This window comes from Vicugna pacos, chromosome 34 (genome assembly GCF_048564905.1).
Source record: "Vicugna pacos chromosome 34, VicPac4, whole genome shotgun sequence".
NCBI lineage: Eukaryota > Metazoa > Chordata > Mammalia > Artiodactyla > Camelidae > Vicugna > Vicugna pacos.
In genome coordinates, this window is record NC_133020.1 from 9,188,612 (window position 1) to 9,213,723 (window position 25,112).

At 38.2% G+C, this 25,112-nt stretch overlaps 1 protein-coding gene across 1 annotated transcript; it reads right to left on the reverse strand.

Annotated features, from left to right (window-relative positions):
- Positions 1–19,767: 19,767 nt before the first annotated feature.
- On the reverse strand, positions 19,768–24,735 carry IAPP (islet amyloid polypeptide). Its single transcript, XM_031670621.2, is given in 3 exon segments — positions 19,768–20,112; positions 24,660–24,690; positions 24,693–24,735. Coding segments are annotated over 3 exon segments (360 nt in total). The 3' UTR covers positions 19,768–19,826.
- Between the last annotated feature and the right edge of the window lie 377 nt (positions 24,736–25,112).

The following is a 25,112-nucleotide window of genomic DNA, read 5'->3' on the forward strand; positions in this document are numbered from 1 at the left end:
GAGATTGCTAAGCATTAAGGAAACTTTGGGGAAGAGCACTAAAAAAGAGTTAGCGATATATGCCACCTTAGTGTTAACTGATTTAAATAAAATGCATTCTGAGCAAGAATGGGTTAAAAGTAAGATGCAGTCAGGTTGGAATCATGAATTCCTCAGGGAGGGCAGCAACTGGTAAAGGTTAAGAGACGAGGTGACTGCAGAGGAACTAGTCTAGAAATGAGGTGTTGGGGACATGGCAGGCCTTTGTCATGGGCGGTAAAATAATTTACCAAAGACAAAGGAAAGTTTAAGAAATGAAAAGTTTAATAGGTACACTGCTCTAGGCAACAGCAGGCCACACAGATGAGGGGTGCTGTGTGGGCACTGAGGGTGAACGTGCCGGGTCTTTTATTGGGGGGCAGGGGCTGTGAACACAAAGAGTAGGGGCTGCATGATTAATTCGTGTAGGGGTACCTGTTTGGGTGTAAGTGAGGTGAGGCTTGTCAGGGGCTACTCCGAGTAATAGGATTTAGGACTCTGATGAGGGCAGTTTCTGTAGCCATGCCTGTCCTGATAGGGCATTGTGAGATTAGCCATTTCCTGGGGGCGGTCAGTTCTGCTAGGGTAAACGCATATCAAGGGAAGATGCTGTTCATCTTGAAGAAATGCAGGCATATGGAGGGTCCTGAAGTGGGGGAGTGGAGGTTAAAGGTATCATTCGGCTCCAGCCACACAGAGAGCCCTGCAATGGGGGTTTTATGGCTCTAGAGAGACTTCAAAGAGACTTCAGAGAGCATCAGCTGGCTCCACAAGAGGGAGGCTTTAATGCCAAGGGGTAGAAGAAGACTGGAGAAAATACAACATCAGCTCCCTTCTAACTGTGGTCGGTAAGCTTAGGAGTGAAGGGCACACCCACTTGGTGGCTATTTTGGAGGAGTAAAAGAAAGACCAGTGTGTCGCTAGAAATTATGGTATGTGCTTAGAGATAGGAAAGAATAGTGGGGTCTGGAGCAGACAAGGACAGCTTCATAGAAGACGTAGAATTTATCCTGATCCTCAAAGGCTCAGAAGCATTTGGATAGGTTGAAAAGCACGATCTGGCAACCCAAGTAGGAAATATCTCAAGGACCAAAGGTTTTGTGGCCAAAGTGAGCATGGGAAATACAGGAGATGGTAAAAGGAAAGGGAAAAAAAAATTAGTTGGGGAGTTCAGGATTTCTTTGGACACACTGAAGGAAATAAAACTCTTTATCTTATTACTTCTGCTTCCTTCCTTCACTTTTCTTGAAGGTCACCTCTAACTTTTAAACTATTAGGTGAAAACTTAGCCACCTATTCTTCACCAAGCCGATTCCAGAAATGTCTAAAATAAGAGGATTTAGATTAATTTATTGAGCTGACTGGTTGAACGTTGGGAAAGAACAATGAAGTTTCTTGGAGTAGCTAATAATTAATGACTTCTGAGTCAGATGACCTGGGATCAAATATGGTTCTAGTATTTCCTCAGTGATGTGATCTTTCAGTGAGTCACTGTCCCATCTGAGCTTTTGTTTCCTTGTTGGCAAAGCGGGTATAAGATCTACTTTGTGAGTTGTTTTGAGGTATAGATGAGGATAATATACTTAAACTAACAGTGAGTGCCTCCCAGTACAATCACTGGTTAAGGAGTCCACCTGAGGGAGGTGAACCGTCTCTATCTCTGATCAGAAGATGTAATTGACAGTCTTTACTTCAATGAGCTTACAATGCTTTTAACTCTCAAATGTCCGTCTCTCATGTCATTACTCTGAATCTTCAAACCTGAAATTTCTAAATCTTCCTGGATATCTTCTCAAGATTACCCCAGTCTCCACAAACACAGCATGAATCGCAACTGGATTCATCTTCCTCCCAGAATCTCTTGTCTTTGTTTTATTGAACAAGCTGGACTTTGTAGAGAATGAATAAAGGAAAAGTCTTCTTTCTCACCAATTTTCCCATGGACATATTTTTCTCATCCTCTAAATTAACTCTTTGTTTGGCCTCAGAGCTTTTCTGGTCATTTTTGGGTGATAAAAAGTCCAGTGCAGGTTATCATCAAAACTCCAGACTCTCATCCAATTAAAGTTTCAGCAAACTACAGTCAAGGTTGGTTTCTTTTTGCTTTCTTGTCCCAGGGCTTCTCCTACCTAGTGTCTGATGTCTTGAGCTGCATTAAAATTGGAAGGTGGGCAAAGTGCAAGGGGAGTAAAGATCTTCCTTCACCGGTGCAATTAACTAACCCTTCCTCCAAAATAATTCTTCAGGTCAGGTTTTTATTACCTGTTCCCCGGGTAGCAGAAGCGTCAAGAAGACACTTCTTTTTCATCGCAATTCCCTAAGCCTGAGAGCAGAGCCAGCTTCACGTGTGTGTGATCTGTGTAGTCACACAGGGCCTCGTGCTCAGGGGGGCCCCCTACTTGGTTTAATGGTCTGCTGATCCTTCTGGAATTTGAACCAGAGGCCTCAACTTTTCATTTCACACTGGGCATACTCATCACAAATGACAGACTAAGACAGGAAAAGAATAAGTCATTAGACTTAGGAAACAAGGACTCCAACTTAAGTGAATGAAATTTCTGTGATGGCAATGAAGGTCTCGTGGAACAAGGATGGGGGCAACCACTCAGCTGGATCAGGAAGACAAATGGCTGGAGGAGGGACATTTCTAAAGAAAAGCACTGGTGGGACAGAAAGTTTTGTTTGTTTTCTTCACTGATATCTCTCAAGTGCTCTGACCAATGTCTGACACACAGCAGGTGCTCAGTAAATATTTGTTGAATGAGTTTATGTGTGAAAATGTAACAATTTAAAGATTTTCAAATGACATTGGAATGGTCCTACTGACATGTATTTGCAAAATCTAAATGTACATCTCTTACTTCATTTTATTATATTTTTATTTTTTTTACAAGATATTAAATATTGTTCCCTGTGCTACACAGTAGAACCTTGTTGGTTAACTGTTTAATGTATAGTAGTTAGTACCTGCAAATCCAGAACTCCCAATTTATCCTGCCACCAGTGGTAACCCCCCTGGTAACCATAATTTTGTTTTCTATGTCTGTGAGTCTGTTTCTTTTTTGTAAATAAGTTCATTTGTCTCATTCTTTTAGATTCCACATATAAGTAATATCATATGGTATTTTTCTTTCTCTTTCTAACTTACTTCACTTAGTTCATGTTGCTACAAATGGCATTATTTTATTCTTTTTTATGACTGAGTAGTATTCCATTATATATATATATACCACAACTTCTTTATCAGATCATCTGTCAATGGACATTTAGGTTGTTTCCCTGTCTTGACTATTGTATATAGTACTGCTATGAACATTGAAGTGGTTGTATCTTTTTGAATTGAAGTTTCCTCTAGATATATGCCCAGAAGTGGGATTGCTGGATCATAAGGTAAGTCTGTTTTTAATTTTTTAAGGAATCTCCATAGTGGCTGCACCAAACTACATTCCCTCCAACAGTGTAGGAGGGTTCCCTTTTCTCCACACTCCCTCCAGCATTTATCATTTGTTCTTTTCTGTGTGTTGGATTCTATATCCAGGGATACACTATTTCTCACTCTAATTTAACGGTGGCAGATAGAAAATGAGGTCTGGTCTTCCTTCTTAGAATTTCCTACGTACGGCAGCAAATTTGGCTCTGCAAAATGTGTCTCTTTGGCGTGAGGATTATTTTAGGTTGATTATTTTTAAGGAACAGAAGACTCAGAAGTCTTTCTCTCTACTTCCCCCTTAGCTGCCCCAAAAATTTAGATAAAGAACCTGTTCCTGGAACAAAGCTATCATCAGAGAGATGTTAAAAATAAAAAATACGGGCTGTGTATAGTGGGAGAGACCAGCAGGGCCTAGATATGAGAGTCATTCTCTGTCCCATTGTCTCTGTAGGACCCAGCAGACTTTTGTTTGCCAGATATTTGCTTTTCCATCTCATGTGAATTGACTTCCTCCTCTTTGAAGTCCCAAACCACTACTGACTCCCAATGTTCTCTTTTGTCTTTAGCTGAAGATAGTGTTTAAGATGAGGACTTTGGCCAATTTGGTGAGTTATTCAGTTTTTTGTGGTTCCCAAGGGAGTTGGGGCAAAAAAAAAAGAGTTTTATAAAACGTTAGAAGCAGCAATGCAGAAACAGGGCTTGATTAGCTAGTAGGTCGGAGATTTCCGAAGGCTAGCAGGTTCTCTTTACTAGAGTAAGATAAGCTAGTGAAAGCTGAGTTAGAGGATTATGATTGGTGTATGTCAGGTTTCCTCAACAAGCATTTCCCGTAAGTGCAGGCTGACTGACGTTTAGTTTTACGATATGGCCTGGGCCGCTGGGGCGGTCTCCATTTTGTGGGTCCAGAAATACAAATTAACTTGATCAGAATTGAAATATCAGTACATTCTTTTGATTGCTGATAGGTTAAATACTCAGAAGGTTAGAAAGACTGAAATTTTCTGAACCATATTTTTAACAAACTTAATGCAATAGACATACATAGAATTCTGCATCTAACAATTAGAGAAGGTATGTTTTTCTGAAGAAAATGTGAAATCTTGAAAACAATGGATTAAAAACCTAGCCATGAAGTAGTAAATTTCAAAGCTATAAGACAACAATCTTAAATTAGAAGTCAAGCAATCTTAAGTTAGCAAATAAATCAATTATATTAAAAGTTAACATCAAAAACACAATCTTAAGTTAATAATTAAGTTAGAAGTTAACAAAAACATAAATACAAAATTCCTCACATATTTGGAAGATTTTTAAAAGTTACTAAATAAGTCATGGGTTAAAAAAGCCACAGTGAAAATTAAAAATTATCTCTTTTTTTTCTTGTTTGTCTGGGAGGGGGTGGTATTTAGGTTCATTTATTTATCTATTTATTATTATAATTTTTAATGGAGGTACTAGGGATTGAACCTAGGACCTCAAGCATGCTAAGCATGCACTCTGCCACTGAGCTATACAATCCCCCTTATTTATCTAGTTTGGGGGTATTTATGATACCCTCAAAGTGGGACTAAACCACATGTCCATAATTTCACGTAGCCTAAAGCCCTCCAAGTCCATCCATGCTGTTGCAAATGTCACAATTGTATCCTTTTTGATGGCTGGGTATTCCATTCATCTATTGATGGACACTTAGGTTGCTTCCATAGCTTGGCAATTGTAAATAATACTGCTATGAACACTGAGGTGCATGTATCTTTTTGAATTAGGGCTTTTTCTTTTTTTTTTTCTTTTTTTTCTTTTTTTTTTTTGGATTTTTACCCAGGAGTGGAATTGCTGGGTCATGTGGTAGTTCTATTTTTAGTTTTTTGGGACACCTCCATACTGTTTTCCACAGTGGCTACACCAATTCCCACGAACAGTGTAAAAGAGGCCAACCTTTGTTCTATCCTATGCATCCATTGATTAGCCTCTTTATCTTACGGTTGGCGATCATCAACACAGCATGCTCGCCTGCGTGGTAAGATGGTCTTTAGGCCAGAGCTTAGGGTCTAATGAGTTATCTCCCACCAGCTGCCCCATCTTCCAATGTGAGAAGAAACAGAGCTCTATGATCCACACTACAGAAATCTTTGCACTACAATTATTATCAAATAACACTCTCTCCAGAGTTGCGAATTTGAAATGAGGATTTGAAAGAAAGTAAGCTCTACTTTATAGAGTTTAAAGGAGCCTTCTCAGTTTTCTTTAGGGGCTGAGACTGATCATTGCCTTTCTTGGGCTGAGCTACACTGCCACCACCTGTGTGTTTATCAGTGTGAAGCTGTTTGACAATAAAAGTAAGCTTTATTCTGCCAGTCATGCAGAAACGGTTGTAGGAGAACTTTGGGGATCTTTGAAAATCTTTGGATGTGTTTTTTTTTTTTTCCACCCTATTTTTCAGAGTGGGTAACAAGCTCACTTTTTGCAATGACAGAGCTCTATCTTGTCTATAAAAAAGAAAAACAAAGCCCACAATGAAAAGGTAGCCAAACATCTTCATTGCCTGCTTTCCTGCCTCCTGTGCCTGCTTAGAGATTTCATTTGGCAACTTACAGGACCAGTGTCTTCAAGATGATACAGACAACACTGGCCTTTCATCTGCAGAGAAGGGAACTGGCAACTTGCTTAGTGAACAAGTTAGGGTCTCTGGTGGACTCCCCAGCCCAGTGCAGAGGAGACCGCGCACAGGTCTTTGGGTACAACATGTCATGCGGAAAGATCATACAGGAAGTTAAGAAATCACATTAAATATTGGGAGCAGAGCCAGGGTGACGGCAACAGCACAGAGGACTCTGTGTTTCCCTGTGGCTGATGGAGGGATAATGACCTTGGGGAGATATTTTTTCAAAGAAGAGACACTGCTTTTGAATACAAAAAGGTGGCTGATAGAGATAAGCAAAAGAAGAGTGTGTTGTTTATAACCAAGGGGTAATGATTAGTGTTTTAAAACCCCTCTCCCTATGGTTATTAAGTCCATTTGTTGTACAATAAATTATTTTTGTATATGTTGAGCAGGAGCATCTAAGTTAGGGGATAATTACTCCGTTTAAAAATTTATCAGACTAGCTAAGATCCTAGAGGAAATAATCTCATGGCTTAGCTACTGGGAGTCCTTGTGAGGGACTGGCCATAGAATTTTCTAAACATTTCCTTTCTTGGAAAGGCTCCTAGAACGCCTCCCTCAGTGTGTCCTTCAGGTCATCTCCCAAACATCCCGAACATGTGCAGGTCCCTCCAGGGCCCCCACCCTTACCCACGGTGGCAATAGCTTCCCGGCTCTCCTCTTGCTCCCTGTGCCCAGCCATTTCTCTACGCAGCAGTCAGATTGATTTTTTAAAAACACACCTTTGATCCAGTCATGTCACTGCCCCAGTGGTTTCCCATTTCCGACAGAGTACAATCCCAACGCCTCGGCCCGCAGGCCCTCAGCGCCCCAGCCCCACCCGGCCCACTTCGCTCTGCAGTGCTTGTAGCTCAGCCTGGACACCAAACTCCTCGTCAGCCTTCAAGTACCCCAGGCTTGTTGTCTTCCAGCCTAGGGCTTCTGTATTGCCCTTCTCGTGGGCCTGGACGGCTCTGTCTTCACACAGTTGCTGTCTGGTCCTCTGAATTTAAACTCAAGTATTAGCCCTTCAGGGGCCTTCCCAGACAATCTCCCCAAACACAGACCGCCTCCCCCAGCCCCCGGCACTCTCTATCCCACCCCTGTTTATTTCTCTTCTCAGCTCTTCCAGCTTCCAGAAATTACCTTGTTACATGGTTTCATGAAACTTTGAATGATCCTGCCGGAAGATGGAGAAGTTGGGGTGGGAGGTGGGCTGGGAATGGGGGTGGGTGGTGGCTCAGGCAGGGGTAGGGGTGTTTTGGGATGTTGGCAATGTCATTACGTTTTCTCTTAAACGAAGTTAAGATATTTAAACTATCATATATTTTCAGAAGTATGGTTCTCCAAGGCGTTGAACATTCCAAGAGATAACACACACCTATTGCAACATAAAGAGGGAAAAGAACCTGCAATTCTCCACAGAGTTATTTGAATGCTCTTTCCCACCTATTTGCTAACTTAATTTCAACTGTGGAGAGGCAGTGCAGGGCACTGTTATGAAGTTGAGCTGCTAGGGTTTAAACTCCTCCCCTTCTGTTCACCAGCTGGGCGATCTGAGGGCATTGAGACCTGCCTGTGCCCCGTGTCCTGGTGAATTTGTTGAGAAGATCAAAGGACTTAATACACTTCTGAGAATGACCCGTAGCATAAGGAACAATCAACAAACATTGACTCTCATTATTACCAGAGAACAGAAAACAACCCTGCCTCTTGGGGCTTCTTAAGAGAAATGAAAGTTGAAATTTCCATTTCCACCCTGCAGGAAGTGATAGGTGAGATCAGAACACGTCCCACCCCTGCCCTGCCCCCGACCCGGAAACCCTCCACCCCCTACTTTTGAAGCAGTTCCCAGATTTTGTCCACAGAGCTGCAGGAGGGCAGACATTCTTTTCTGTCCCACCTTCCTCAAATTATTTAAACAGTTGAAAGCAAAGACCGAAATCTCACCCCCAGAGGCTGAGGAGCAGGACAAGTTATATCTGAGAATTACTAAATATTATTTGGGTAGAAAAAAATGTTCTAATTTATTTGATCATTAAGTACACACACAAACACACACACACACTTTACACCTTTTGAAATTTATTTATTAAATAGGCTGAGTGAAGGGAAAAGAGTTTCTTTTTTTAAAATAAATTTTTATGGAAGTATAGTCAGTTTACAATGTTGTGTCAATTTCTGGTGTACAGCACAGTGCTTCAGTCACAGAGGAACATACATATATTTCTTTTCATATTCTTTTTCACCATAACTTACTAAAAGATATTGAATATGGTTCCCTGTGCTATACAGTATAAATCTGTTGTTTATCTATTCTATATATATTAGTATCTGCGAATCTCAAACTCCCAATTTATCCCTTCCCACCCCATTCCCCACCACTATCCCGTAACCATAAGTTTGTTTTCTAGGTCTTTAAGTCCATTTCTGTTTTGTAAGTAAGTTTTTTGTCTTTTTTTTTTCAAGATTCCACGTATAAGTGATATCATATGGTATTTTTCTTCCTCTTTCTGGCTTACTTCACTGAGAATAACTTGTTTATTTTCTTCCTTCCTTTAATCAGAACTAACAAAGTCAGTGAAGTAGAAATCTAAACTACTTTGTTTATTATTATATCCTCAGAATCTAGAATAGTATTTGGCATAGCATAGGCACTCAACAAATGTTTGTTGAATGAAATAACTCTCATCACAGCAATTCTTTGGGGTAGGTGCTGTAATTATCCCATGGCATAGATGGAAAAACTGAAGCTAACGGTCAGTTGCATCCAAGATCACAACTCATCAGTGCCAGAGCTGGGTCCGGCTGGTGCTTTTAAGCATTCCGAAGCATTCATATTACATTTCCCTCTTTAATGGATCAATCCAGACTATGCTTTGCTCTTCATCCCAAATTCCACCTGGATATGACCACCTCACAGTGCCTAATATTTCACTCGTCTAATCCAGCTAGCAAGTCACGGATAGAATAACTGGTAAACGTTGGTTTTCTCACACCAGTCTACTGTTTGAAACTGTTGGTGGCACCCTATAGAAATGAATGTTCCTGTCTCCAGCAACTCTGTGCTTCCAAGTTAACTTCTATTTTGGTATTGAGATGGGAGGGAAGGAGGCAGGGCACAGCCATTAAAAGAATGACACAGCATTTAGCACCAAGATGGCAGAAGATTCAACTCCTAGTAGACCCTCAGTTTCAAGACCTCATTGAAATACAATAGCATGCGAAATGGTACTCTCACAGGTACCATGAAGGTTCTGAGGCTGACCATAAAAGGTCAGAAAGTGGGTGATGGCCCAATTCCTGGGAATCCCAGTCCCTTCCCCAAAGTACTTGGAATGCTCCTCCCACTTGTTAGCATATGAAATTACCTAGTCCATAAAAACTAACCCCGCACCTCGTGGCCTTTTCTCTTTCCTTCCGAGATGGCCTGCACTCTGTCTATGGAATATGTATCTTCTGAATAAATCTACCTTTACTCTCCTGTGGCTCGCTCTTGAATTCTTTCCTAAGCAAAGCCAAGGACACTCACTTGATGGGTACGTCCACGGGGCTCGTCCCAGACCTGGGACATGGCCAACCTCCCACGCCTCAGTTTTACTGTATTAGTATCATCTCTTCTCATGTTATGCAGCCACACAGGAAACTGAACTCAAGCTCAGTATATAGGCATCTTCGCTTACTGAATGAGTATATCAGTGAGTCTTTGATTTGCAAAAGACTTGTTAAAGCACAAAAGGAAAAACTGAGAAAACTGAGGATCAGCAAGTTGTCACATTAGTTCATTAACTGAGTTTTTCTGTAGTCACTGAACACAATGTTAGACTCAGAGCCGTGGCCACATAAGGGTTAACTGTTAAGAGGAAACAAAACAAAGCAGTAAGGAGGAGCCTCTGGTTCTAAGTGACTGATCTTTTCTGTAACCTGTTTTATGCAACCCTCAGAGCCCAAGAAACTTTATCACAGGATTAAAACTTATGTAAACAAAGGTCCCTTTATTTACAACTTAGATTCTCTGAGGAGCAAGAAGGTCCAGCTCACACGTGTGCAGAGCTTTATTCATACTGGTTTTTTAAAAAATCTGATGATCTTACCTTGTAGAAGCAGCAATGAATGAAGTTGATGGCGAATGCTAAGGTAACAGGAGTTCATTTATTCGGGTCGCTGTGGGTTGCAATTCAGTCACTTCTGTCTGGAAAAAAATTTAGGTAGATTTAATACTCTGAGAAAGAAGACTCCTTGGGTTTTGTAATTTCCTTGTCTATAATTTCCTGATAAGGATAACAATTCTATTAGCTACAGGATCATGTAATTGTAATACTATTGCTTGTTCACTGACAAATATATGGTTATATACTTTGATTTTTTTCCCCACAAATGTAGTTACCAGTGGTTTGGAATATTTGAAGTGAGTCTAAATGATCCAGATAATTTTTTCCTCCTGCTTCGTCCCTGGCCTGAAAAGCCCCTCCTGGTTTATCCAGTTCCTCCAAGTCCATCCTTCTGGTTCTCATCAAGCCCCATGTTCTCCACATCCTTCTCTCCCTCCCCCCCAAATCCTAGAGGGTTAGCTGTCTATATACACACACACTTCATTGGAGTTTTCTTTCAAAATTCAAAAATAAGAAAGTTATTTTTTTTAAAGCCAAATAACACAAAGACAAAGTCAACTTGACGCATATCGTTTCTGCGTCTTTCTGTGCTCATGTAAAAAATATAGAGAACATGTACAGTTACACCCATATGGATGCATGTGCTCCCCTTACTTTGATTCACATGAATGGGGTCATCATCATAGGCACGACTTGACTTGTTGTATTCATTTAACTGTGCCCTGTGGATATTCCTCTAGGTCAGCACATATATCACGATCACTCATAGTCTATTGTTTTTGTAGAAAGAAGTATGTCTATTTCTTTAGAATAGATTTCCAAAAGTGAAAATACAGAAACGATGTGTACTGCAGTTCACAACCCTACTAGTTCTCTACCCCATTCCATTGAATGCTATGAATCTTTCAATTCCTATTAATTTGCTATATGAACAAAAATGAGGGTATTGTGCTGTTTTGAATTCCATTTCCTTGGCTACTAGTGAGACTTAGCCTCTTTCGTAAAAAGCTTTTGTAAACTTTTTTGTCTATTTGCATTTCTTCTTTTGCAGACCCTAGTACATACTCATGTTTGTTTTTCTCTTATCAATTTGTAGGAACTCTTTTTTTTTTTTACAGGGCTATATAGAGATATAAACCCCTGCCTCATATATATTTCAAACATTTTTTCCATCTTTCACTCTCCTTTTTTTTAAAATCTATTTATGGTATTTTTTTTTTTTTGCCTTTGTGTGATTTATGATGACATCAACTCTGCAAATTTTTTTAGTACAGTTTCTTGTTGGTTTTGTTTGTTTGTTTGTCTTTTTGAAGAAGTTTTTCCTGACCCTAACATTTTTCAAATATATAGACATATTTTACATTAAACTCTTTAAACCATTGCTCTTTTTCTATAAAACATGATATTAGGCAGAGCTAGTTTCCTTCCCAGGTGGAGATTTAATTATAATGTTAATATCATTTATTAAATAAGCTCTATTTTTCCTGGTGAACTATTATTCAAATATTTACCATATATTACATTTTCATTTTTACTGGATCCTCTAGTGGACTCCGTTTTGTATCAGTGACCTGTTTGCCCGTTTTGCTTGTTTGTTTGTTTGTTTGTTTTTTGCTTTTGCTTACGATGTGTTGTTTTAACCCCGCTAGTGTTACAGAAGTTTTTAGCATCTCCTGTAGCAGGTGCCTACCACCTTTTTCAGTTTTAGGGCAGGGTGGGGCAGTCTTTCTCCTGACCTCAAGCCTAGTGAGCAAGACTTTAAGAAGTCTGCTCACAGTGCTTTATATTTGTCCTCTACAGTTTGGAGGACACAGGGGAGAGGTGTGCTTAAGAAACTTACAAGTCAAAAGTCTGTGGGTGTATCCGCATGCCAGGAGGTGGAAAGGAGAGAGAGTTACCTTTAAAAAAGAGCGGTCCTAGTCAATGGTGGGTCCACCAGAGCTGGTTTGGGGCTGTCTTAGATCTGAACTGATTGAATTTTATGGAGAGATGATGCGACCTCAGTAGAAAGAGGCTAAAAATGTATGTGGTGCCTCTAAATTTGAAAGAGGAGGTGCATTTATCCTGCCAAGGACACTACAGGTGAGGGATGGTGAATGAAAGGTGGGATCTCCCAAGACCCTGGAACGTGGCCATGGAAGAGAATCAGTTTTAAATACCTCTCAGCCAAAAGAGGCAAGACATTTCCCGGCTCATTAACTCCTGTCCTACAAGTTTCAACCCTGGAGGAGACAGAAGCAGGCTGTTCCACTGCGAGGGAAAGAGGTGGGTGTGGGGGGGTGGGGAGAGGCCGGGAGAAGCTGGCGACAGAAAACAGAAACAACCTGGACCCCTTTTCCCAACCTTAGGGTTTGGACATGTTAGTGTGAGAGGAAAGAAGCTTTAGTTTAAATGAAGTTCAAAGTGAACTAGGCAGAGTACTCCAGAACTGAGCCTTTCTGTGGGACGAAACATGACCAGAGGGCTTTAAATTTTTTTTCTTTTGAAAGGCAGCAGAAAGTAGAATGACCTGTCTGAGATTCTGCTTAGCGTCAGGAAAGGAACTGGCCCTGAAATGGATCTGATGGGCACTGGAGGGGCAGAGACTGAGGCTGTTTTCTGCTATTACCACAGAAATCATAAATGCCATTTGTGCAAGGAACTTACAACCTGTTTCTAATGTAAATATTGCTTGGGAGCACAAGAGTGGATTATTTTAATTTTACAGGCTTTTTTCAATAACACTTCCCTTTCAGGGAGCAATGGCTTTCTCAGAAAGATCCCAGGATTATCTTTTACCTTTCATCTTCGTATCACTTCTGTCTACTGTTGGTTGTTTTTCTACTTAAATGTTTTCTACAGATACATCACATTTTGCCATTTAACCTAAGAGATTCAGCTTTAGAGGCATGTCATCAATTCCATGGACAGTGAGGACCGTCAAAGCATGGGAGTCAAATGTGGGCCACTCTCTAAAGGGAGATTCTTTAAGTGGAATTTATTATTTACAATAATGATGATAATAATTCCAGAAATGTGTAAAATTTCAGAAATTTTTAAAATGATGATAAAAATTTCAGAAATTTTAAATCTTCAAACTAGCCATTTCTTTCTTATTAGACACAAAATCAATAGGATTACATGCCCCAGATTTGAAATGAGGGCAGAAAGTAGAAAATGTCTTAGGAGTCACTTAATGCAGCTACTTCAAGGCAGGATGGGGACAAGCTGAAACTCAGGCTTGACAACTTCTCAGTGACTTTGTCTAGCAACAGAGGCAGCAGGAATTGGCAGCTACCAACTGTTGAAACTTACACTAGGTCAGGCCCTCAGACTGGCACTTTATATCAATTATCTCATTTTTAATTGTATGCCACGTGTTAGTCTAATCTTTTTAGGATCCAGCAAGAGAAGACTTAGGTATCTCCTATTGAGTCAAGACTAGGAAGCCTAATGAGGTTTACCTAGATGGTCCCCTGGCAATTTCTGAAGCTTCAGAGATATTTAGGTTATTTGGGTTTCAACGTTAGAATTAATTCAGATGCGGCAGCAAAAGCTTGGGTGGTGCATCCAAATATATGATGTAAATGGTGATGCAGGAAAAGAGGGGGCAGTGCAGACTGGATTCTACCTTGGCTTGGTTCATCAATATTTTTGTCTTACAAATTAGAAATTTTTTGATAGTGACAATCTGATTTCATCTACTTATTTTTCTTTTCTTTTCTTTTTTCCTTTTCAGGTTTATTAGGTAGAATTATTACAGTATGACTGTGCATATACATTATATTTCATGTAAATATATACTTACAATATATTGCACTTTTTTGTTTACATATATGATCTGATCGTCATTTCTAAGAACAGATTAGAGAGCTTTAGCTTTTTAAACTTACATAGTTATCAAAGTTGATTTCATCTACTTTTATGAGAATATAATATAGTGATTCAGTGAAAAGATAGAAATTTTATTTGCATTCTAAAATGAACAAACAGCCTATAATATAGGACTGAGAATAGCCCACAGGAGACACCTCATTTTGAAGAAGTCCTGGTTTCTTTTCCTCTCCAGTTCCTTTTTTTTAAAATCTCTGTGCAGGTGTGATTTTTTTTCCTTCATGCACTAGTGCCTCTTATGTCATTTGTGGTTCATGAGCTCCTTTTCTTTATGCCTTAAATCTTGGTGTTAAAACCACACTAAACGAGGCTAGTCAAACTCATCAAACTACCAGTATGAATTTCAATACTCATTCAGAGGAAATAAATTCAGAAATGTCAGAAATACACACTTGAGTAGTGAGCATATTTTTGAATTTTCTGTTCTATCTTTTGGTATATTTACACAGGAGAACAAATTGTTTATGTATGCAAGGAAGAAGGCAGAGGGTATGCTATATTTGAAGTTTCTGTTTCCCAGTTGGGACACTGATCTTTTGCTAAATTGGATCTTTGCTTGTTAATGTCTCACTGTATCTGGAAATTATGGTCACATATGGGGGTGTTTCTAAGGTTAAATTAAATTTTAAACATACATTCCTAGAAAGGACTAGAAAGAAATGTGTGCAGGTGGCGGTAATACCTAAGTTTTCCTGGGGCAAAATTTTAGATAAAATCATATAGTAAAATGTAAGTCTACTGACTAGACCTATTTTATGGACAGGCAAACAGTATACCCAAATGCCTTCCTGTGTTATAGAGGGAAAAACCGTTTACCTGGTCACCCTGACCAAGCTCATCTTTGGTGGTAAAGCCGTGCCTTATCCATTTTAGGTGATTTCGCTCCTAAACTCAAAAATGCCGAAAGAACAGCATGTACTAGAGATGTGTGAGATTTAAAAGTTATTAAAGAGCCTAAGCACACCATATCTTAAGATAGCTACATTTAAACGTTTGCTAGGTTGTTGTGTTATGCTGTTTACAACGATGAAATGCACAAAGGTCTTTTCTACATTCGAACACGCTCTAGAAGACGAATCCTCCACTTGCAGATTTTACCAGCTGTAGCTACCAGACTCTCCTACACACCTTGACCTGGGTTTACTTTTTTCTTATTTTTTCCTCAGAAGTCTTAGAATCAGGGTAGGGCTGAACGGGAAAGGAGTGAAAGTTGTATAATTTTTTTTAACACCTCAGGCTTTGGTCAGTGCCATATCCTAGAATTTGGTTAATAATAACCACAGTTAATATTTGCTAAATGTGGTAAAGACAGTATGATTACATACTGAGTGCTTTTCATGCATTCTATCTATCCTCATATCTCTGCCAAGAAGAGATTATATATATATATGAATTTAGACTAAAAGAAGTTAAGAAATGTATACAAAGTTTAAAAAGAGCCAGAATCCTAACAAAGATCAGTCAGCCTAATTCCAAAAACCCAGCCCTTCCTACTGTACCCTGGGGTCTTACTCTAGTTGCTTTCACTGTCCTATTGATTTTTTTGCTCTTCAACATCACAATGGGGAATTTTTTAAATGCTTAACTTTGCTTTAGCATTGTGACATTTGAAGACATTTAAACCATCTTTCCTGGTACAGATACTGATCACAAACTTAAATTCAAATAAAGCTCCAGAAATTGAGTTTGAATTTCCTGGCGCTCAAAGGGTTTGGTTCTGTTTCATTGCCTCTTTTATTTTTCCAGTGGCATTTCTGCAGGAGGGGTTCTGGAGCAAGAGGGTTCCCAAGGATCCAATACTGTCTGGGGCAGCCTGGCGAACTTTCAGAGAAACACATGGTTTCCACTGTCTTGTTCTTTTCCCTGCTAGCTTACACTACTTTGTCGACCCAAGTGAACATTTAGAATCTTTATAACCAGAGTAGAATTGATGCTTTAAATCCTGTTCATTTGCAGGAAAATGGTTGCAAATGTAGGTAGGCCCCAAAGCCCGGACACAGAAATTGTAAGGTAGCTGGGATTCCATTATGCCTTTCCATCCCCCCCACCTCCTCCCCTTTTCCTTTTACTTTTCCTTACACCTCACCCTTTTCCCTCACCATTTTTTTTTTTCCTGTCTCCCAGTGCTTAGCACATTCTTTTAGGCCTTTGTTCTCAGCTAGCTGTTAAGTAACTTCAACGAGGGTGTTCGCTGATAGTGAAAAGGATTTCCCTGTATTTGTCTTTTAATGAGGGTCTCAAACTAAAAGGTTTTCAAAATGCAAAAGAATGAATTTCAAATTATACAAAGTTTGGAGGGGAAGGTTAATTTGGCACAGAGGTTCTGCTTAAGACCTGTTGCTTGTTCAGATAATTCATATTTCGAAAGTCAAGGCACATATTCAATAAAGGAAGTGAATTATCACAAACTAGAATACAGTTTTATCACAGTTATAGCTGTGACCAGGACCGCAGCCTCCCAGCCTCCACGTAAGCTCCCACTAATTATTTCATCATTTCAGTTGCATAGGCCACCATTCACATGCTTATAGGATAAACATAGGCTATGAAGATGAAGAAGAGATTTTTGTATCCAAAAATCTCCAAATTTTAATTAAAACAGTCATGATAGTTTCTTTAATGGATGTATAGTTCATTTACAATATTGTGTTAGTTTCAAGTGCACAGCAAAGTGATTCAGTTATACATATATATAAATATTTCAGATTACTTTTTCATTACAGTTGACTACAGGATATCAAATATAGTTCCCTGTAATAAACAGGAAATCCTTGTTGCTTAAGAAGATATTTTTATTTAAGTCTACAATTTTTTGATAAAATTAATTTTCTTTTTTATAATACTTGCCCATGATTTCAATTTTTAAAATACTGGCTTTCTTAAATACATGGTTTGTTATATATGTGGTAACATCTCCAGCGACTTAAATTCTATCCTTTCAGAAATTTTAGAATTTGCTCTCGCTCTTCTAATCTACTTACAACCCAGGTAAACTCTACCAGATGTACCATTTCTATATTGTCCGTTATTCCCTTTTAGGATTTGCCTACCACTTCTCACTGATCCTAACTGTTGTTCTAAATAACAAAAGGAATGTTCCCACAGGGAAGAAAGAGGGGTGGATTTTCAGAGCCTGCATCTTGTATGGGTCTGTCAAATTTTTGTAATTCTAGATGTAATTGTGCAGGATAAGGGGCTTTGCATCATTGGTTATTGGAGCAGGAAAGGTATCTAGTGATACAAATCCTATTTAGGATTTGGGTAGATTATTGTCATTATTCTATTCCTCTTTTGTTTCTTCAAACCTTTCCCCACGTTGTTTTGTGCCCACTTTTGTTACCTACTTTTATCTCTCCTGCCCCTCTTTTTAAATCCTTCTGGTTTGTTAATCAGTAACAAAAGGACCCACTGTAATACCATATCATTCTTCTGCTGGTGTACATTCATCATGGCTATAACAGCTATCTGTGACTGAAACCCAAGATGTGCCACGTACTTTGCATATTTCACTCCTAGCCTGGTTTCCTGAAGCATCTCAAGCATTTTAAAGAGTGTCTGGCATATAATAGGTGCTAAGCAAACATACGGAATGATGACTATTTGGGTTAATGATTTGGCTCCACCATGGCACTTGGTTTGTACTTGGTACCAACTGAGGCAGAAGGTGAAGTGATTTGCCCAAGGTCAAACAGCCTCAGTGTCTTCATCTGTAAGGCAGGGCTAATAATAGTCTTTTCTATTGAGCTATAATTGGCATGTAACATTAAATTGGTTTCAAGTGTACAGCATAATGATTTGATGCACGTATATATTAAGAAAAGATGGCCACAATAATTTAGTTAATATCCATCACCATACATGGTTGCAGATTATTTTCTTGTGATGAGAACTTTTAAAACTACTCTCTTATCAACTTTCAAGTATACAATACATTATTATTAACTATAGTCACCATGCTGTTCGTTACATCCCCACAACTTATTTTATAATTGGAAATAATAGTATTTATTTCACAGAGTTTTATGAAGATTAAGTCAAATAATACATGAGAGTGAGTTTAAAATAGCACCTGGCACACAGTGAGCCCACCATAAACTAAGCTCTAAGTGGGAAGGCAACAGGGCTTAGCAATTAATGGGTACCAATTAAATTCTCCCAAGTACAAGCTGGGATAGATAAACCGATAGGGAAGTTGAGATGTAGAGTGGAGTCTCTGTCATTAAAAAAACATTAAATGCTCCCGCAAGCACCTTCCTGAGCTCTGCAGGGGGCAGGTAACGCCCCCCCCAACCCTCATTACAAAGCGTGGTCCAGTGCCATGCTGCTGTGGCAGGGTAACCCTTGTGGGAAACACTTTGTAGGGAGAAAGAGGAAGCTTCTAAGGGGAAATAAAGGAACCAGTATTAATTGCAGGGCAGTTCTGGAGCCGAAATCCTGGTTATTTTCATCACTGGCATGACCTCATTTCATCCTCCCTGCCCCTCTCTGAGTTATCCTTTCCATGTCACACATGAGGAGACAGAGGTTCAGAGTAACTTGATTGTAGTCACCCAAGTTTCTGTGACTCGAGGCTGCTCAGCCTCCCTACCGTATAGCACAAATGAACATACACGCTCATCAGCTGTCCCCTTGTCCCCCCGAGGGGCCTTGCTGTGGACCAAATGCAAATCTCCCATCTTCAGCTGCAGGATGACCAGCAGCAAAATGTGGTTCCCTCCGCTGAGAAAGAGGATTTTCAACCTTCATTCCAGGAGAAATGCAGATTTTTGATCTTTTCTAAGACATGAGAAAGACTTCAGATTAATAATGCTACATCAAAATTCAAATCTCTGGTCCATACTGTAGCTTTTTTTAAAATTCATACACATTTCTACACTGTCATTGTCACCTTTTAAAATGCATAATACAGCATGATAGCAGTTTATATGAGTTAATGCTACTTCCAAAGGTAAAAACAGTCAGGGAAAAGCAGATACCGTGTAAGAATCTGACTTAAAGTGAAACTTTTCATTTCCTGTCAATACTGCATTTTCTTAAAAAAAGGGGGGGGGCATCAGACACGGGAACCTCTCCCAGAAATGTCCAATCAATTGAACAATGAAAATAAGTTGCCAACAGTACATAATTTCCAGAAGTCTATGGTCTTTTATATGAAGACAAAATTAATAGGAATACAAATTGCTTTTGCAGTACTGTGCATAAGAAGATTTGCTGAAGCATCTTAAACAGAATAAAGGGCACATACAGTCAATAAACGCTCTTTGATGATAACACAATGAAACCCTCAGGGACACAAATTGCTTTTTAAATATTTTTAAGTAAACTCTTACTACCAGCAAGTACAACAAAAAACCTAGAATTTTTTTAAAAAATTTGATTGAATCAGAAGCAGGCTTTGTTTTTTTAAAGAGCATTTTATCTCATTTCAAAAACCCATTGCAAAAGGGATTACTTAACAAGAGTACTTACAATTGCTGGTTTCCTAATCTTCAGCAACATAAATTTATTAGATGTTTATAGTTTACCAAGTTGCCAACAACCGTTTGCTCCTTTGTTCTCAGACTCAGGTCATAAAGTTACAGGCGAAAGAAATGACTTCTTAAAGTGTTTTTAAAATAAAAATCTACAGCAAGAACACTTCATTTTTAAGGACATTGCCATTTTATTATATGATCTTAATTAGTATTAACTTTAAAACATTTCTTAGCATGACAATTTATATGTACTGGCAACAAATATGGAACACGCAGATTCATAGATTCACTCTAGAAATGAAAAAAGATACTGTTAAATTATACAGGAAATCACTAGAGTATTTATGCATAAAACAAGAAGAACTGTAGAGGTGCATTTGGGGTAAGTAATTCAGTGGTTCTCTCTTTAAAATCTCAAGTGTATTCCTCTTGCCACGTGTATTGGATCCTACATTGGTAGGTGAGAAAATGGCGTCAAGCTTGTCACTGGAATGAACTAAAAAGTTTGCCAGGCGTTGAGTCGTACAAGTGGCAGTGTTGCATGTCAGTTTTTCCATCTGATGGCTGGTAACATGGAACAAATATGAAAAGTTAGAGGCCTAAGACTCAGGATTGGATACATCTACGTGACACCAAATATCTCACATTGATGAAAACGAAAGGAAACAACTTCACATCATCAGTAAATCAGTGTTTTGATTTGCAAATATCTGGATGGTTGACGGATTTTTGGACAACTTGAAGATGTAGCTTGGAAATCATACAGAAACCTTCTATTACAATCAGTGTTGAATTTCCCAGTATGATTCCCCCTCTCTTTTTTATGGAAATTCAGAATGTAGTCCAGATAATAATTAAAGTGTCTTTGTCTTATATTCCTCTAAATACTGATTAATCTATTTCCCAATAAAAAGGATTTAGAATGTAAAATATATATGTAACCTGGAGTGTGTGGAATTAAAAAAATACATATATATATCTATATATGTTCATTTCCTACATCCTTCCAACAAGAATTAAGCAGTGTTAACTTATTCTTGCTAAGTTCCCTGAGATCACTGAATCCGGAGTGTTAAGAGAAATGTCAGATATTATAAAGTCTCAAGGGAATAAAATTCATCACCTGTTCAGGCACTCTGACTACTGCAGCACGAGAGCTCTAGGACTCTTAGCACAAACACATGGTTACCATGTCCCTGTCACCTACTATGTTCCTAGGCTTTCAATAATTTCAATGACAGGATTACGTTAAATGTTAAAACCGAAAGGCTTATTACGTCAGTGGTATTGACATTCACCATATTCCTTCAGCCACCTGGAACAATCACATAATAATATTATGGATAAGTCAGAATTGATAACCAGGATTAAATCATTCATTTGAATTTTAACGTAATTACAGAATTTACTTACATCAGCTCCATATTTTGGTACCACCTTTTGTTTCAACGTGCTCTCACAGGAGTACTGGAAATAGACACAGAACTCTAACGTTGCTCTGTTTTGATTGTTAGAAATGCTGGGAAAACGTTTTAGCTTTCCGCTCCACAGAAACCAAAATGTTGATTAAACTTAGGTTAAGTGTAAAGTAGGAAAGAGATACAGGTATGAGGTTAAAACCTCAATGCCCAGAAACCAGTGGGTATATAAAATTTGAGGCCAAATGGAATGGATTTTATTTCAGTGTGTTAATTTTGTGTGGGGAGTACTTCAGTACCTGTATCTTTGTAGAGAGATAGCCTAAGGGCAAATATTTTAAAATTTCATGTGAAACTTTACGGTTTTTACTCTCACATTTTCTCCCCAATACAGAAAATTATTTTAGCATTAAGTGAACTGATTTATCTGTTGCGTGTGAGTGTATGCTGACAAAACTAATTATTCAGGAAAAGGAAACCCACTTTAAGGCCTTATTACCTGGCCTATATATCATTCTTATTCATATTACCTGTTAAGTTATTTCTTTTTGCATGTGTAGTAAGCATGACCCTTGTGCACGTCCAAGGAGTGCTTTTAAGGACTGTACCAATAATTCATACACTGAACACTAAATTCTAAAAGATTATAAACTTTCCCTGTAAGACAGCAGGAATTGGAATTTGACCAAAATACTTCAAACTAATAAATTTAAAACAATGAAGGAGACAATGAGTGTGTATATGTCCATGAATGACTGAAAAATTGTGCTGAACACTGGAATTTGACACAACATTGTAAAATGATTATAAATCAATAAAAAATTAAAAAAAATAAATAAAACAATGAAGGAAATAATGGGTCAATTTGAGAAGGTTCAAAGGGATTTCTGTTCCAGGACATATTTGACAAATGCCTGGAGCAGACTGTGAAATACTCTGTGGGCTAAATGTCTGATAATTGATAATTGATAAATGTTTGATAATCGGTCTCAAGCTCTATCGTAGGATTTAAAATTATTCTAACCAAAATGTTACCTTATTGAAGTTAGCTAGGAGGGCCATCATTCTACTTGAAGCAAAGACTACGCGCTTTTATGTTTGCTGGTTTCGTAATTGTGAAACTTTTCCCAAAACGGGCCTTTTCGTGGAAATACGGCAGTCAGGGTTCTACCCCAGTCTATCATGAAGATGGAAGAAGAGGGCTGGAAGGGTTAATAAAAGGCAGCACAGCTCTACTTTCAGATGTCTTTACTCGCTGCCTACCAGGCAGACACGGCCTGCCAGCTGCCCTGCCAGCTCGTAACGTAACACCAGTTTAAAGCTACTGACCCCTTACACGCATGCGCTTATGTGCGCGCTTGTGTGTGAGCGCTCACACACGGAAAGTCTTGGCTTTGAGAGAGTTTGGATAGTGACGATATAGGCCAAACTATAACTCTTAAATTGTCTCTCTAAAAAAATCTCTGTTTCAAGGGTTTTTTTTTTTTAATTTTTTTCCAGGGGGAGAGCAATAATTAGAGCTGTTTATTTTTAGAGGAGGTACTGGGGACCTCGTGCATGCTGTGCATGCTAAGCATGCGCTCTACCACTTGAGCTATGCCTTACCCCCATCAAGGGTTTTTAAAACAGTTTTAAAATGGATCCCTCATCCCAGTGCTTACTATTTATCTGTGGAGGTGTGTGAGTTCCTACAGGAAATTCCCAGTGACTCTAGCTTGAAACCCGTGTCATTAGACTTTTGGTTGCCCTTTGATTATCTGTCAGGCGGATGGTTACTGTTGAGAGTTTAAAAGTTGGTGGGTAAGTGTGGGTTCCTTTTGCCTCAGTCATGAGTATTACGTCACAAAACTATTCTTTGGTATGGCTTTTAAAGTCAGTTTGTTATATTTTAATCCCAGCTCATACATGTATAAAACTTGAAAAAGATCCCAAATGAGATGATTGAATTCTGTTAAAAAAAAAAAAAAACTGACGTTGAATAATAAATCTATATCAGCCTTTTTTTTTGAGGTGTTTAAAATGTAAGACATTTTCCACATAGGCTTTCTCAGCTTCTTATGAGATTTATAGAATATTACATGGTTGAAGAGCTCAGATTATTAAATTCTTCCTCCCTCTTAAAAAGATGACCAAACATACTGTTTTCAGGAAATTCAATTCCCTGAAAAAAAAACTGATGAATGTTTTATAAGTATTTCTAATAATACAAAGTAAGAGACTGTGATACTAGCATGAAAATATAATTTGGTAATAAATAATGTTATGTAGTATTCTATTTATGAGTGAGTTTCACTTCGTAATAAACTAATGTCCTTAAAAACATATTGGGTAAAGATATTAAGCAAATGAATGTATCTAGTGAAAGAAAAGATCAAGATATAGAAGGAAATACTAAGTAATATCGCTAATTTTCCTGTCGTCATTCAATTGTTCTGCTAGTTTAGCAGAGACTTCATGTCAGTTTTAAAGATATTTTTATCCAGGAGAAAACCAACTGAAAATTACAGTCGGTTCTGAGAAGAATGTCCCATAAACTGGATAAGCCCTGAAATGAAAAGGAAAATCTTCTGATGATTCCTGTTGTTTAGTATGTTCAGGCATTCTACATATTTTTACATATCACCAAAGAACACCATCTCAACAAAAAGCACCCAGAAGGACAAATAGATAAGATGCTGATAATTCTATGAAAGGAGTTCTACTATGACTTAAAGCAAAGTCTTTTCATAAACTTACTCTCCTTGGTTTTTAAGAGAGTATAAATTCAGTTCTACAAAGCTACATGGAGTCAAAACCGATTTAGGCACAAACAAATCCTTATTGTATTATTTATGATGTATGCATGAATTCGAACTAGAGAATCTTTAAGTAAATGGAGAATTACAGTTTTAAAGGCTTTTCACTTGAAAGTTGTAATTACCGTTAACATTTTCACCTGACATTCAGACTGCTTTAAAATTACCGTTCGAATGAAATGACACCTTTCAAAATAAGCTTTTTTTTTTAATCTTGATGCTAATGCTACCCACTGAAAACATTTTTAAGAGATAATATTTTACATTTTGAGCAGCTCAGAAGTACCCTCATGGAGAATCATTTTTTAATTATAATTTTGTTTCATTAACAGAATGATTGACAATGCACAAAGAATGCATGGCTTTTTAACTAGATCTTTTCAATTTAATTTCTTAGCAACTTTAATTTGCAGCCTGATTACTTCTATGTATTTCAATTTCCAGAAGAAAGTGTAAATGTTTTGGATGTTGCCAGAGCCATCTGAGAAAAAAATCTGGGTAAACATACAGTAAAATTCCACCTCATATAAAATATATGCTTTAATTAAGTTTCTCCATTTTGTCTGAGAACCAGGTATAGTAGTTGAAATGGTATAGTTGAAATGATTACCTTTTGGGTTTTGATGCTTCAGGCTCTGGCTTTGTCCCTCTGGGTTCCAGCAGCATATTTCTTGACAAAACTGAAACTACCCATTCCTGTCGGTTGGAAGTTTCGTCAGAGAGATTGACTAGACAGATATTCTTTGAAAAGCATGGAATTTAAGGAACAGTTGAACGGCTTCATATTCTTAGTCAAAATCTAGTGGCAAAAGGGCTATTAATTATATAGCAGTATTTAATTCTAATTTTCTCATACTTGCGGGGGAAAAAAAAAACAAACAGAATTTTAGTTACTAACCTTTCAATGGTAGCTTCCAAGTGGTTTAATCAACAGAGAGAACAATGAGAACTACTGGCAGCTTCATGATGTCCATTGCTTCTCAAATTTTCTGAAATGAATAATTCAGCCCTGAAATCAAGCGATTTACTATAGCTCTGATACATGGAACATTAAACTAGAGCCTACTTTTAAGAAAATTTTTTTAAAAACGTAATATCCAAGGACCACAATTTTATTAATATAATCCCTTAATACTGTTCAAACAATTTTCAAACATTTTCAAAATTTTCACTTACCCCATTTCCTTCTTGAAACAATCTGGAAAACTAATATTATAGCACATGATCCTTTTAGCCTTTCTTTGAAAGGCTTTATCACTATGAAATAAGCCATATATTTCATCTCAAATTTGTTCTAGTGCTGAGTAAATAGTATTTTCCCAGGAACAGAAAATTCCTTACCTTCTAATGT